We start from the raw sequence: 15229 nt of genomic DNA, 5'->3' as shown, positions 1-15229 counted from the left end.
GCCACAGTGTGATCCCTCTCAAACTCGCTAAGTTGGCTGTAGGCAGCATGAGTGAATTTCCGTGGCATGGTGCCTGCTTGCTCTATATGTCTGTAATCTGCATCACATTGACCTTTGTGACCATGGGTATTCTCTCTTAAAGGGTAGACATAGATCGCGCTCTGGTAGCTATGCCACTACGCCATCAGCTCCCAGATGATGCTGAAAGCATCATCAATGCATCCTCCAGGTGGCGTATTCTGCCAGTGGGTCGAAACTGACATTGTCTTTCAGAGGGTTATAATTTTTTTCCAACAGTGATATAAAGGATCACTGTTCTCACAATTTAAACAATAAAATTTTCAGTGATATGCGAACAACAATTAATCAGTACATAAAGTAGTGTGACACTATTCCAACAGCGTTCCTTAGAGAGCTGTCTGTGTGTGTGTCCACAGGTGGGGTGCACGCCCCTGCACAAGGCGGCCTACACGGGCTCCCGCTGCTGCCTCTCGCTGCTGCTGCAGAGAGGCGGCAACCTGGCGGCGCAGACGGCGGCCGGCTTCACGGTCGTCGACCTCATCTTCTCCTACGTGCCGCGGCCGCTCAACTTCCTCACGAGGGTCCTCGATTCTGGGGTCAGCTCCAACTCAGCCTCCGTCAACGACAGAGACTTCAGGGTGAGAACGTAAATACACTCCTGGAAATTGAAATAAGAACACCGTGAATTCATTGTCCCAGGAAGGGGAAACTTTATTGACACATTCCTGGGGTCAGATACATCACATGATCACACTGACAGAACCACAGGCACATAGACACAGGCAACAGAGCATGCACAATGTCGGCACTAGTACAGTGTATATCCACCTTTCGCAGCAATGCAGGCTGCTATTCTCCCATGGAGACGATCGTAGAGATGCTGGATGTAGTCCTGTGGAACGGCTTGCCATGCCATTTCCACCTGGCGCCTCAGTTGGACCAGCGTTCGTGCTGGACGTGCAGACCGCGTGAGACGACGATTCATCCAGTCCCAAACATGCTCAATGGGGGACAGATCCGGAGATCTTGCTGGCCAGGGTAGTTGACTTACACCTTCTAGAGCACGTTGGGTGGCACGGGATACATGCGGACGTGCATTGTCCTGTTGGAACAGCAAGTTCCCTTGCCGGTCTAGGAATGGTAGAACGATGGGTTCGATGACGGTTTGGATGTACCGTGCACTATTCAGTGTCCCCTCGACGATCACCAGTGGTGTACGACCAGTGTAGGAGATCGCTCCCCACACCATGATGCCGGGTGTTGGCCCTGTGTGCCTCGGTCGTATGCAGTCCTGATTGTGGCGCTCACCTGCACGGCGCCAAACACGCATACGACCATCATTGGCACCAAGGCAGAAGCGACTCTCATCGCTGAAGACGACACGTCTCCATTCGTCCCTCCATTCACGCCTGTCGCGACACCACTGGAGGCGGGCTGCACGATGTTGGGGCGTGAGCGGAAGACGGCCTAACGGTGTGCGGGACCGTAGCCCAGCTTCATGGAGACGGTTGCGAATGGTCCTCGCCGATACCCCAGGAGCAACATGTCCCTAATTTGCTGGGAAGTGGCGGTGTGGTCCCCTACGGCACTGCGTAGGATCCTACGGTCTTGGCGTGCATCCGTGCGTCGCTGCGGTCCGGTCCCAGGTCGACGGGCACGTGCACCTCCCGCCGACCACTGGCGACAACATCGATGTACTGTGGAGACCTCACGCCCCACGTGTTGAGCAATTCGGCGGTACGTCCACCCGGCCTCCCGCATGCCCACTATACGCCCTCGCTCAAAGTCCGTCAACTGCACATACGGTTCACGTCCACGCTGTCGCGGCATGCTACCAGTGTTAAAGACTGCGATGGAGCTCCGTATGCCACGGCAAACTGGCTGACACTGACGGCGGCGGTGCACAAATGCTGCACAGCTAGCGCCATTAGACGGCCAACACCGCGGTTCCTGGTGTGTCCGCTGTGCCGTGCGTGTGATCATTGCTTGTACAGCCCTCTCGCAGTGTCCGGAGCAAGTATGGTGGGTCTGACACACCGGTGTCAATGTGTTCTTTTTTCCATTTCCAGGAGTGTACGTGTCCTTCCATAACTGGTGGAAATTTCACTAAAATCTTGTGAACGAGATGAGGGAAAATGAAAATGAAATTAAGAAAGTGTTAAAAGAAGTGGACACTAGCTGTGAGGAATATGGAATGAAGAAAAATCTGAAGAGGTCCAAGGCAATGGTGTTTACAAGGGAATAGAGGAAGACAAAATGTAAAAATATGATGAATTAGTGAAAGAACGTGATTACTTCAGGCACCAGAAATACACACTTCAAAAAAAGCTTTGAATCACCCCGGTTCCCAGAACATATGAAGATAAACGTTGACTGTGCATATTGTATCACAGACACCGTCTCTTTCACTAAAACCGCACAAATATGTAGACAACCATGCATAAGCAACGCCAATTAGACGGAGGGGATCCGACAGCCGATCAGTTCCAGTCATTCCACCAGGGAGGAGGTACATGTCTCGTGTTGTCTGTAGCTCAACCATGCCTACAGGGTCAATACCGCGGTTAGGTCGCGTCCGCATTGTTACTTAGTGCAATAAGGGCTCTCAACAAGGGAAGTGTCCAGGCCTCTCGGAGTGAAACAAAGTACCAAAGCGATGTTGTTCGGTCATGGAGGAGATACAGAGAGACAGGAACTGTCGATGACATGCCTCGATCAGACCGCCGAAGGCTACTGCGGCAGTGGATAACGGCTATCTATGGATTATGGCTCGGAGGAACCCTGACAGCAACGTCAGCATGTTGAATAATGCCTTTCGTGCAGCCACAGGACGTCGTGTTACGACTCAAACTGTGCGGAATAGGCTGCATGATGCGCAACTTCACTCACGATGTCCATGGCGAGGTCCATCTTTGCAACCATGACACCACGCAGCACGGTACATATGGGCCCAACACTCTCTTCGTCGATGAGTGTTGCATATGCCTTCAACCAGACAATTGTCGGAGACGCGTTTGGAGGCAACCCTGTCAGGCTGAACGCCTTAGATAGACACACTGTCCAGCGAGTGCAGCAAGGTGGAGGTTCCCTGCTGTTTTGAGGTGGCATTATGGAGGGCCGACGTACGTCGCTGGTGGTCATGGAATGCGCCGTAATGGTTGTACGATACGTGAATGCCATCCTCCGACCGATAGTGCAACCATATCGGCAGCACAATGGCGAGGCATTCGTCTTCATGGACTACAATTCACGCCCCCATCGTGCACACCTTGTGAATGACTTCCTTCAGGATAACGACAAGGCTCGACTAGAGTAACCAGCATGTTCTCCAGACATGAGCCCTATCGAACATGGCTGGGATAGATTGAAAAGCCCTGGTTATGAACGACGTGACCCACCAACCACTCGGAGGGATCTACGTCGAATCGCCGTTGAGGAGTGAGGCAATCTGGACCAACAGTGCTTTGATGAAGTTGTGGATAGTATGTCACGACGAATACAGGCATGCATCAATGCAGGAGGAAGTGCTACTGGGTATTACAGATAACGCTGTGTACAAAAATCTTGACCACCACCTCTGAAGGTCTCTTTGTGTGGTGGTACAACATGCAATGTGTGATTTTCATGAACAATAAAAAGGGCGGAAATGATGTTTACGTTGATCTCTATTCTAATTTTCTGTACAGGTACCGCAACTCTCGGAACCGAGGCGATGAAAACTTTTTTTTTTTAATGTGGGCATACGATGAATTAGTAAAACAAGGTGATTACTTCAGGTACCACTAATATAAAACGTAATCTAGAAACAAAACTTAGGATAGCAACGGCAAAAGAAATGTTTTAAGGAAGAGGAGTGTTTTTCTGTGTCCATTAAATAAATAATTAAGGAAAAGATTAGTGGAGTGCTTTGTATGAAGTATTATCCTGTTTGGTGCTGAAACTTGGACATTGCGACGTTTTAGATATGAATTTTGATAAGAATGGAAGGTGTAAAGTCGGCAGACAGAATAAGGAATGAAGATGTGTTACACAGGTTGAATGAGAAAAGGTAAATACTAGAAACAGTTAAGAGAAGGAAATGAAATTGCCTAGTATACTGGAGGAGAAGAGACTGCATGATAGAGGGTCACGAAAAGGAATTGTTCCTGGGAACAGGACCAGAAGAAGAGAAGATACCAGGTAACTGACGACATTAAGACAAATGTATATGCAGCTACGAAAATAATCGACAGAACATGACATCAGATACCCACTGTGCTTACTGAGCCCAAATTTTTATTGTATGTTTCCTTTAATGTGTTTTTATGTATTTAACTAGCAGAGTATTTCCTACCGTTACGGTTGTGATATAAAGTATGAACGTGAAGAATGAGAGCAATATTTTAATGACAATTGGTACAAGAACTAATGTAAAAATAAATTTTTGTTGCCAGTCGGTAATTACGTTGAATAAAGATGTAAAAGAAAGTTAATATATAACATCGCTGAAGAAGTCAAAGGACCCTTAATTAAAACTGAACATTTTCCATCTTTTTAATATTCTGTCATCTGTTTTGTGTTCTCGTACGAGCTGCGCGTAACTAGCGCTAGTCCGAGTAATTCACAATAAAATTTTTACATTTTACTTAAATATATACCTCGAGAAAGTTGAAACATTGTCTGAGAGTTAATTAAAACCATTATGCTGTTATCAATCAGCGACGGAAGAAGAGAAAGCGCAACTAAAAGGTCCGATCTCCTTCCACCAGGATTGCGCACGGCATAAAATCATTATTTAGATATCAGTTAAAGCTAAATTCTCCCGAGAAAAGAAAAAATTTAAAAAGATAATCTTAGTTGGACGCCAGTTAGAATAGCAGCTACGCAAGTGTGAAAGTACAGTAAGGAGTGTTAAATCCAACTACAAAGACTCTTATAAAGTATACATTTTTATTTCCTTATAATATCAATATTCCCTCTGAGAAAAGCCGTTTCTTTCGTTCTACACATATTATTTCAACACATAAAATCGTTGAGTGTGCTATGTTGTATTTACTATGCTATATAGTGTTGGCTCCATGTTGATTTCTGTTGTATTTATTCTGTTAGCTACATGTTGCAGAATATTGATTTCTGTTGTATTTTTACAGATGGTTATATAGTCTTTTTATACCTAACATATCCTCTCTTCCCTACTTTCGGAACATAATTCTGTTTGTTACATATTTTATCCTAGGTAATGAATTTAGTTACTCAGATCACCTTGCTACGCTGTTTCCAAAGCCTGGACATCGAGATATGTTGGTCTTTCCATGTGTTGTGTATATTCATATGGATCTGAAACGTAGATTTGGCTGCAATTTCGTTGAGTTTTTCAAGGGAGTGCATCACTTTCTGTCTGTTGGAAAAACAACTCTCGATGAGTTTATGATTGCCAAACAATGCAAATGAATTTTGATGTCACATAGTCTCCCAACATTTCTTGGTTTGGCTTCTTTAACATAGTCCTAGTTCCTAATTATCTTTCCCATCCGTTTCATTATTAGTATCATAATAACATCTTTAACATAGTTCCTAATTATTTTACCCATTCATATGTTTATTAGTATCATGTTGTTTTTGCGATCGTCAGTCGTAAGACTGGTTTGATGCATCTCTTCATGCTACTCTATTCTGTGCAAGCTTCTTCATCTCTTTATAACTGCTGCAACCTACATCCTCCTGAATCTGTTTAGTGTATTCATCTCTTGGTCTCCCTCTACGATTTTTACCCTCCATGCGTCCCTCCAGCACTAAATAGGTGATTCATTAATGCACCAGAACGTGCCTTACCAACCGATCTGTTCTTCTAGTCAAGTTGTGCCACAAATTCCTTTTCTCCCTAATTCTATTCAGTACCTCCTAATTGGTTACGTGATATACCCATACAATCTTCAGCATTCTTTGTAGCACCACATTTCAAAAGCTTCTATTCTCTCCTTGTCTATACTGTTTATCGTCCACGTTTCACTTCCATTCATGGCTACACTCCATACATACTGTTACAAATACCACTTTTATTTGGCTACTTCACGATGCCATCAGCAGAAAGTAAAGCGAAAACCTACACAACACAAAGATGGTACCTCGTAAAGTGCCGGTACTCTATTTTGTGGCGAAATCGATTTCCACAATCGAACTGTTTCCTATTAGTACCGAGGTTTGTAAAGTGAACTGTAGGCAAGACGCTCATCCTGTTCCTCCAGTCAATTTGTATAATGAATAATGGGAAAAGTATGTATTTACTGAGCTAATCAGCTAGAGGGAAGGTAGTGTCATTTACCCATTGCTCTAGTCAATTCTTACCGCGGATTCTGGACCAATACATTTACCTTCTGTGTTAGTGAGCCGGTAGGAAGGCATGTGAGATTGTGTATCGATGTACTACCCCAGTCACTTCGTAGAGTGGCTGGTGAGAGAGCAGATCTACCTGCTGCCTAAATCAGTTTGTTGATGGATAGTCAGGAAATGAGTTTATATACTGCTTGAATCTGCCTGTCTGCCTATATGTCTGTATATGGACAGTAAGAGGATAAATGTATTTTATCCATAACGGATGTTGGTGAACTCCGTGACGGTTCCGTTATATGGTGTAGAATAATAATCCTTGCCAGTCACTAGTAGTAGCGGTTATTATTTCACACCCTACTAAGAGAATACTTCTACCTGCTGCATCAATCAGTACAGTAGTGAATTTAGCCACTTTATTAGTCACTTTCAACGGTGAATACTAAGAATGCTGACTGTTCTGAACATAGCGTGGATTTTGGGGTAATGTGCCTACCCACCGCAATGGCCAGTTTATTGGATGGATAGCTACAGAGTGTAAGTAGTTTTTTGGTGGATAATGTGAGAATGTGCCTGTTTTATGCATTAATCAGTTTTTAGTGCAGGTTATGGGATAATCATAAATGTTTCCTCTACATCAGTCAGCATAGTTGGGTGTAGTATACCTACTATGTTATCTCTCTCTTTATCTAAATACGAGTGGATGTATGTGTTTATTTGTTAGTCTTATTTGGCAGCTGAGCTGTTTGTATCTATAACAAAGTACATGTGATGCGTTAGGGCAAGTAATCTGGATAGTTAGGGGTATAATTTAATGGGTTCTGACTGCACAGAAAACACACACACACACACACACACACACACACACACACTCATACAAACCATACCATTTAGTGCTGAGAAAATTATAAAGTTCGAAGTAACTTGTTATGTCAACTCTTGAATTTATAGTTCACTAACCGGTAACGCCAGTCAAAAGATTTGACCTTTAAGTAGCTTTTGAGTATGAACTTGACTTTTAAGTGATAGTAGTCACTGCTATGAATGACAGATAATTACACTGAATGTAAGATAAAATTCTAAACTGATAGAAAGATGCAGCCGAATTATATGCAGTTTATAGAGTAGCGGTCACTCATAATGAGCTATAATTCTGAGAGTAGCATGTAATAGAGTAGCGGTCACTCATAATGAGCTTTAATTCTGAGTAAAAGAATTATTCAACTGCATACTTCGTCGATATAGCTTTAACTCTCGGTTAATGAATCGCAGGTTCGAATCCTGCCTCGGGCATGGATGTGTGTGATGTCCTTAGGTTAGTTAGGTTTAAGTAGTTCTAAGTTCTAGGGTACTGATGACCTCATAAGTTAAGTCCCATAATGCTCAGAGCCATTTGAACCAATTAAAGGCAGAGGCGCTCCTGCTTTAGTCTTATTACACCCAGCAGTTACGTAAAAACTAAGAATAATGGAAAAGTCAGAGACAGTATTGCACCGATCGGTGTCTGCATAAGTATGTCGTTTCTGGAGCTTGCGGTTACACTTTCTTTCAACTGTTCTGGTGCGCGTTAGATAAAGACTGCGAAATTCGCTACCAAGCGCCGGAAGATCGCACCTCAGTATAGCGTTATTTGCGCTCGTTATGAGTTTACACATGAAAGAAAAGTAGATCCCACACAACTACTTTCACCAGTTTAGATTGAATTAGATTAGATTAGTACTTGTTCCATAGATCATGAATACGACACTTCGTAATGATGTGGAACGTGTCAGGTTAATGAAAGGTGTCTACACAAGGTATTACATTACACAAAATATTACATGATATTTAATTATTTTTTTGAGGGGGGGGGGGGGGGAGAGGTGTTGGGGAAATTACCCACTTACTATAACCAAAAATTCATCTAATGAGTAGAAGGAGTTGCCATTAAGAAATTCTTTTAATTTCCTTTTAATTGCTATACGGCTATCTATCAGATTTTTGATGCTATTAGGTCAGTCAGTTAACAGTCTGGTTAGTAGGAGAATACGAGAATATGTACTCTTCCCTGCTGCACTAATAAGATTCTCATTTAATAGTGGTAACATGCGTCTGATTGCGACATTAATCATTCATATCGTGAAATAGTGTATTTACCCACTGAATAAGTCATTTTTCAAGGTGAATATTGAAGATATGTGTATGCTTAACACTCACACAATGGCTGGTGGAATAGTACCCGACCCACCGAACCAGTCACTCTGAGCAAGCTAGTGGTCTTAAGTTCTCGCAACACACACACACACACACACACACACACACACACACACACACACACACATTCGAGACAGAAAGTGCGGCAGAGAGAGTGATGTATGTATATATATTAGCTGTCCTGCTTCTCCCATACAACACAAAACACCTGCATCCTGGTGGTGTGCCTAGATCCGCGTGGACTTCTCGGTGCTGATGCCGGAGGCTGCGGAGCTGCAGATGGACGTAACGAGCGCGGTCATGTCCGGCTCCAGCGACCTACACCAGATGACGCTGTTCCAGCACCCGCTGCTGGAGCTGTTCGTGCGCTCCAAGTGGCGCCGTCTGCGCCTCTTCTTCGTCGCCATCGTCGCCCTGCAGGTGTGCCTCGTCGTCTCGCTCTCCTGGTTCATCGTCCTCCGCAGGGAGACATTTGCCTCTCGGGTGAGTCGTCGCAGCTCCCAGATTCCCTGGATCATACAGAAAGTTGGGTCGAAATTCTGCTGACCTTAAACTTACAAGAATGGACATGGTTTCAAAATGAAATTTTCACCCTACAGCGGTATGTGCGCTCATATGAAACTTCTTGCCAGATTAATACTGTGTGCCAGATCGAAACTCGAGCTCGGGACCTTTGCCTTTAGCGGGCAATTGCTCTTCTGAATGAGTTACCCAAGTACGACTCACGACCAGTCTTCGCAGCTTTACTTCCACCAGTACCTCGTCTGCTACCTTCCAAACTTTCCAGGAGTTCTCCTGTGAAACTTTCAGGACTAGCACAGTTGTCTTCCAGGATAGCTCAGCGGGTATAACACTCGCTCACGTAAGGCAAAGGTCCTGAGTTCGATTCTAAAACTGTACCCTACACGATGATTTTTTACTTTATTGTGGTCTACAGTAATCCAACAGTGTCTAAATTATAACTTTTTCAGCATTTGACTTTAATTTTGCTAATTATGTCCACTATTTCAGTTTCGGACTGGGAGTCATTTTCAAGTGCCATACATCATCCCTCAGCATATGTCAAACATGTTTCGCATAAATCTGCATGTCCGACGTCCAGCAGTAAGTTCAGTTCGTATTTCTTTCCGTAGCAGCGCTACAGCGGGAGTTCGGTGCATGTGCAGCAGTTTCTTTGAGCCGAAGAGAAGACGATGACACCATTTTGAATTTTTCTGGGTGTTTTATATGTTGTACAGTGCTAGCTTCGGGTGGTAAACTTGACTAAAAGTCACTTAGCTTGTGAGATTAGAGCTGTAATTCGTTTTCTGAATGCGAAGACCACCAAATTCGACATTCGTCGACAGACTTGCGAAGTTTACGGAGAAAATGCGATAAGTGTTTCAATGGCAAGATGATAGACTCTACATTTCAGTAAGGTCTTGAAGTGCACGATAATGAACCAAATGGGCGTACAATCTTGATTAATGAAGAACTGATTTTTGCAGTCGAAGGACTCATAAAGGAAACCCGTAAGTTTACAGTATCAGATTTTTCTAAGAACTTCCCGGCAAATTTCAAAACCACTTCTCCATGGAATTTTCACTGAAAAGCTGAATTTTCAAAAATTATGCGCTCGTTGAGTGCCATAAACTCTTACACAGCAACACAAAAAATAGCGTTTGTATAGGGCTCTTCACTTTTGACACTTTACAAAAAAGATGATGATGATTGTCGCAGGAAGGTACTGATATGGTGTCCTATGAAACCCCCCAATCGGAATGATATTCAACGGAATGAACCACCAGCATCTGAAAAGGAGGCTGCAGGGATCTTTGTGTGACACCACAGAGCGGGCCAGGTGCGGCTAGTTGCTGTGCTGACAGAACCGAAGCCCACACATTGCTATCTTTCTCAAACGATTTTGCACAATCTGTTTGGTAAAACAACTTGATTTCTACGTTACTTGTAGCTTTATATTTCAGCTTCATATTGAAGTGCCCATAATGTCGTTAATGGTCATAGTTATTGTGATATTTCACGTAAATGTAATAAATTTGAAAACTTGGAATGAACAATATAAATTACTATGAATTTGCGTTTGATGAATAGTAGACCAAATGTTGTGTATGAAATGTGGCTAACATTTTGAATTTTTCTTCAGTCTTGGCTAGGATCAATACCTGTCTCGTTTCCAGAAAATGGACTTTATGTATCTCCTTCACATCCTATCGGATCTACGCCTGATCCTCATATTTTTTAAGACATCTGAGGCATCGAAACGAGATTTTGAAACATCGCAGGACGCAAAGAGGAGAACACACCACGGTAGCCGAGAGCGCTAACGCGCTGTCTCCTGGACTCGGGTAGGCGCGCCTGCCCCGGATCGAATCCGCCTGGCGGATTAGCAACGGGGACCGGTAAGCCAGCCAGCCTGGATGTGGTTTTTAGGCGGTTTTCCACATCCCGCTAGGTGAATACCGGGCTGGTCCCCACGTTCCGCCTCAGTTACATGGCTCGCAGACATCTGAACACATTCGTGCCATTCCATGGATTACGCTAGACACAGATAGTTGGGGTACACTGATTCCTTCCCGCAGGGTACGGGGTGGGGACAGGAAGGGCATCCGGCCACCCCTTAACATTAAAATGACACATCTGATTAACCAGCAGACCCCACAAGTCGGGATACGTACTTAGGAAAGAGAGAAACAGAGATAGTAGGACGCAAAGAAGAGAGTATTTTCGTATATGGTTAACATACAAAACTTTATCTGTGGCAATGCAATAGAAGCTACAGTTTTTATTTATTTTTTTTAATACCAGTACTGTAAATTATTATGAGTCATCGACAGTTAGTGAAAAGAGAATTTACTAGAATGATAAACATGAAGTTTCTTCTCATACGTTACTGTAAACTGACACAATGAAACTTACCAAAGGATTTCTTTCAACACTTCAGTTCTCTTTGACAGATAGCGTGCCATCTTTCTGTTCCTATCCTTGTACAAAGGGAGGGAGTGGTTCTGCAAGCCGTCAAGTGTGTTCACTGCTCCTGAGTTACGAAAGAGTTTTATTGGGTCAGTTCTAGTCTGTAGCAGAGATGTAGAAGGATTCTATTAGAAATAATAAATTATATGCCTGTTTACCTGTGATTAACAATGTTACGAAAACATGGTAGTCATTACTTTATGAAATGTGTTAAACAGCTCATTAAAACTTAGATATGAGGGACATTCAATAAGTAAAGCAACACTTTTTTTCTGAAAACTCATTCGATTCATTCAGAATTCCAATACATCATGTTACTCTCCTCTCTTTTGGCTAAAAAACCGTGTTTTTCAACCCATTCTCCATTCAGTGCGATGGCCTTATACCACCTCACTGGAAAGGCCTGTATGCCGCTATGATACCACTCTAATGCTCGACATCGGACCAAACGTCTTGTTGCCTGAATAATCTCCCCATCATCCACGTACTGCTTCATGCAGGGTACACCCTTCATTTTGCCAAACAGATGGAAGCTCTTTATGGTCTTCTGTTAGCCAGTGAGAAACCCAGTGAGTGCACCAACTGGTGGATGAGTGTATCAACGCTACCGACAGAGATGTCCAGATGAGCAGTGAGGTACCTGTCTGTGATCTGACCATCACCACGAATGAGAGTGTCTGAACGTTACAACACAGCAGGAGACACAGCTCTTTGCGGCCGGCTGGAATGCGGGAGACTGGACTGGTTCGTGTGACGTTGTTGCAATGATGACAGACGCCTCGCCCAATGGCTCACTATGCTTTTATTAAGTGCCAGGTCTCTATAGACATTCTGCGAGCACCTACGAATCTCTACGATGCTCTGGTTTTCCACCAAAAGACAGCTCACTGCCTGGAATGTACCTCCGTTACAGATGCCATTTTGGAGTCTATGCATTGGGGTACAACCTGTCGGAACCTCATGAAACTATAGGGTCTAAGCAGGAGTATTCCGTGATGTCCTACAACTAAGTCCGCATTTTTTCAACCGATATTGAATTAGTAAAACTGTGATAGATTACTTACTAAACGCCCCTCGTAGATTATAAGTACACATAATTTATCTTTAACACATCAAAAGATAATTAACGTGAAGTTATTCACCACTTCACTTTGAATGGGGATACGAACGAGAAGATGGTACACTACTTGCTGCGAATTATTTTTATACTTCTCAGATGAAGAACAAGAAGAAAATCATTTGGTAAATTTAATCCTCTGCTGTTCGCTATCAAATATACTATCAGTTATGCGATTCCGCAAAAACTGCAACAGAACTGGTAATTTATTTTTGTCTGAAACGTTAACCTTTTCTCGTTTGAAGAAGCATCATCAATTATTTGTCATGACAGTATTTCTATTGTTAATAAGTTTAGTTTTACCTCTCTTGCCAAACACAGTATATTTTTTACAAAATCATCTTGCAATAGCTGTTGCAACGGAATCCTGAAACAGTATGTTTAATGAAACAAGCCGCTTCTGACCAGAGAGATGAATAGCTTATCAGAAATTCTCATTGTGTCAGTCTAGAGTAACATAAGAGAGGAAATTTGATGTTTTCCATACTAGTAAATTCTCTTTACACTTGCTGTCGATGACTCTGTACTGGTTTGAAAAAAAAGTAAATAAATAAAATAAATAAAGACTGTGGCATCTTCTATATCTCCGCAGATAAACTTCTGTAAGTTAAGCATATGGAAAAACACTCTCATCTTTGCGTACTATCATTTGCCAAAATCTTGTTACGATACCTCGAACAATATACGAGATATCAAGGATGTTATGAATATTTCATTCCAACATGTGTGCGATCGGAAGTAAATTTGCTACATAAAATCCATTTTCTCAAGGCTGGAAGCAGATGTTGATCTCCTCCCAAGTAAAAATAAAAATGTTAGTTACGTTTCATACAGAGCAGCGTGTGGTCTAACATGCGCAAAATGCAAATTCATACCGACCAACGTTATCGAATTTATTACATGTGAAATATCACAAAAGTACGATCATTAACAAAATCGTTTGAGAAATATTTCAGGGTGTGCGCCTGTCAGCGCATTGCCTCTCCAGACGCAACCCGCTTTGCATGACGTCACACCGAGCCCGGCGTGGCCTTCTTTTTAGGGGGTGATAAATCGAGGGACCATTAAAAGCTAGACCCAAGCAGATCTTGAGATCTCAAAAAGTCATGTGCACAGTCGGTCGGGATACACAGGTCGTTCTACCGTGAGGTGTAGCAGTCAGTGCAAATATTTACCGTGCGATGCTTATGAAACTGCGCTGCGCAATACAGAATATACACCACGGGAAGTTCACAAATGGTATTGTTTCGATTCATGATTTTGCCCGACCTGCCACTGTGAACAAGACATGGTAATTCTTACAGTGGCTGTGGGCAGTTTATACAGACATCGGTTTTAGTGACTTCCATTTTTTTTTTTTTTTTTTTTTTTTTGCAGCTGGTGGTCAAAAAGTCAATGAAGATGACGAGATCAATGATGATGCCACCATGTGGTTGACATCACGAGCAGCAACATTGTAGAAAAAGGCACATATAAACTTGGGCTACTCTCTGACAAGTGCCTACAAAATGGCGGGAGCTATGATGGAATAATAGTTTAAGATTTGTATTTTCTTCCAGTAAATAGTGTTTCTGTAATACACTCGTTTTGTTTTTATTAGCGATCGGAGCTTATTTTTTCGACGCATCTGGTGCATGTTGTCAAATGCATTCCAATTGATATTATTTCGTCACATCCTGTATTATTGTCAACAGACTATATTCCTGTAGTATGCTCGAACATCATTGACATTAACATAGGATACTACGGAAAAATATCATATTGAGTGCGTTTGGCAACGACATGTATTAGTGGATTCCTGCGTAAAATGCTTAACATATGTTGAAGGATTATGTATTGCACTTGAAAATTGCTACAAAATCGAAATGGCAGTAATGGAGGTAAAAACGTAATTGCATTCAAATGGCGAAAATGTTATCATTTAGAAAAAGTACACGCTACTCATTTCATAACCACTGCGAAATGAAAACAATCTTACTGAACCTTGCTGAAATATCTTTTGTACTCCAGTATTATTGGTTCTGGTACACACAAGCTGTCACTTTCATTGTTCCAGTGTATTTTTCTCCAAACAATTTTTTCAATAGTGATAAGCATCCATAACACTTGGTCACTCAAATTGGAGGTTGTAACAGCACTCTTCTATGCACTACTAAAGTGTCATATTAAATTACGTGCAACGAACTCTTTTTCTTAATGCAAATTAGTAAGCGTTTCCCCTTATAAAGAATGAAGTCACCTTGATCGTGTGGCTAAAATGCCTGTGCAACATGACTGTTAACTTCGTTTCATAATATAGCATTGTGTTAAAAAGAGAGAGTGAAACAGTCGCAGGGATTCGAACCTAGATATCTTAAGTACTATATGACCTGATAAACAAAAATGATCACCAATCCAATTTGGACAGTTAATTTCAGAGTAATTAACAAAATCTTTCAAAATTCAGAAATTAAATTTAAGTTCTTAACTAAGGAATTAAAGCGAACAATGTAGCACCATCAATTAGTCCCTATATAGTTCCTAACCATTGAGCATGAGCAAAGTAATGAAACTTTGCACACAACAACATTTACTAGCTGACTAACTTAATCTGTAAAGAAAATTAATTAATTACTGACCAAC

The 15229-nt window shown here is 42.4% G+C and overlaps 1 protein-coding gene across 1 annotated transcript in view; it reads left to right on the top strand.

The window, feature by feature from the left end:
• LOC124711522 (transient receptor potential channel pyrexia-like) overlaps positions 1-15229 on the top strand; it is a 239114-nt gene that overhangs the window by 148658 nt on the left and 75227 nt on the right. The window contains exons 8-9 of the mRNA XM_047241644.1: positions 438-659; positions 8752-9003. Coding sequence (XP_047097600.1) covers positions 438-659; positions 8752-9003 — 474 coding nt within the window. The remainder of the gene's footprint in view (positions 1-437; positions 660-8751; positions 9004-15229) is intronic.

The sequence above is a fragment of the Schistocerca piceifrons genome, chromosome 8, assembly GCF_021461385.2.
Source record: "Schistocerca piceifrons isolate TAMUIC-IGC-003096 chromosome 8, iqSchPice1.1, whole genome shotgun sequence".
Taxonomy (NCBI): Eukaryota; Metazoa; Arthropoda; class Insecta; order Orthoptera; family Acrididae; genus Schistocerca; species Schistocerca piceifrons.
The sequence above is the reverse complement of the archived record's forward strand: the minus strand, read 5'-3'. Positions and strand labels throughout refer to the sequence as shown.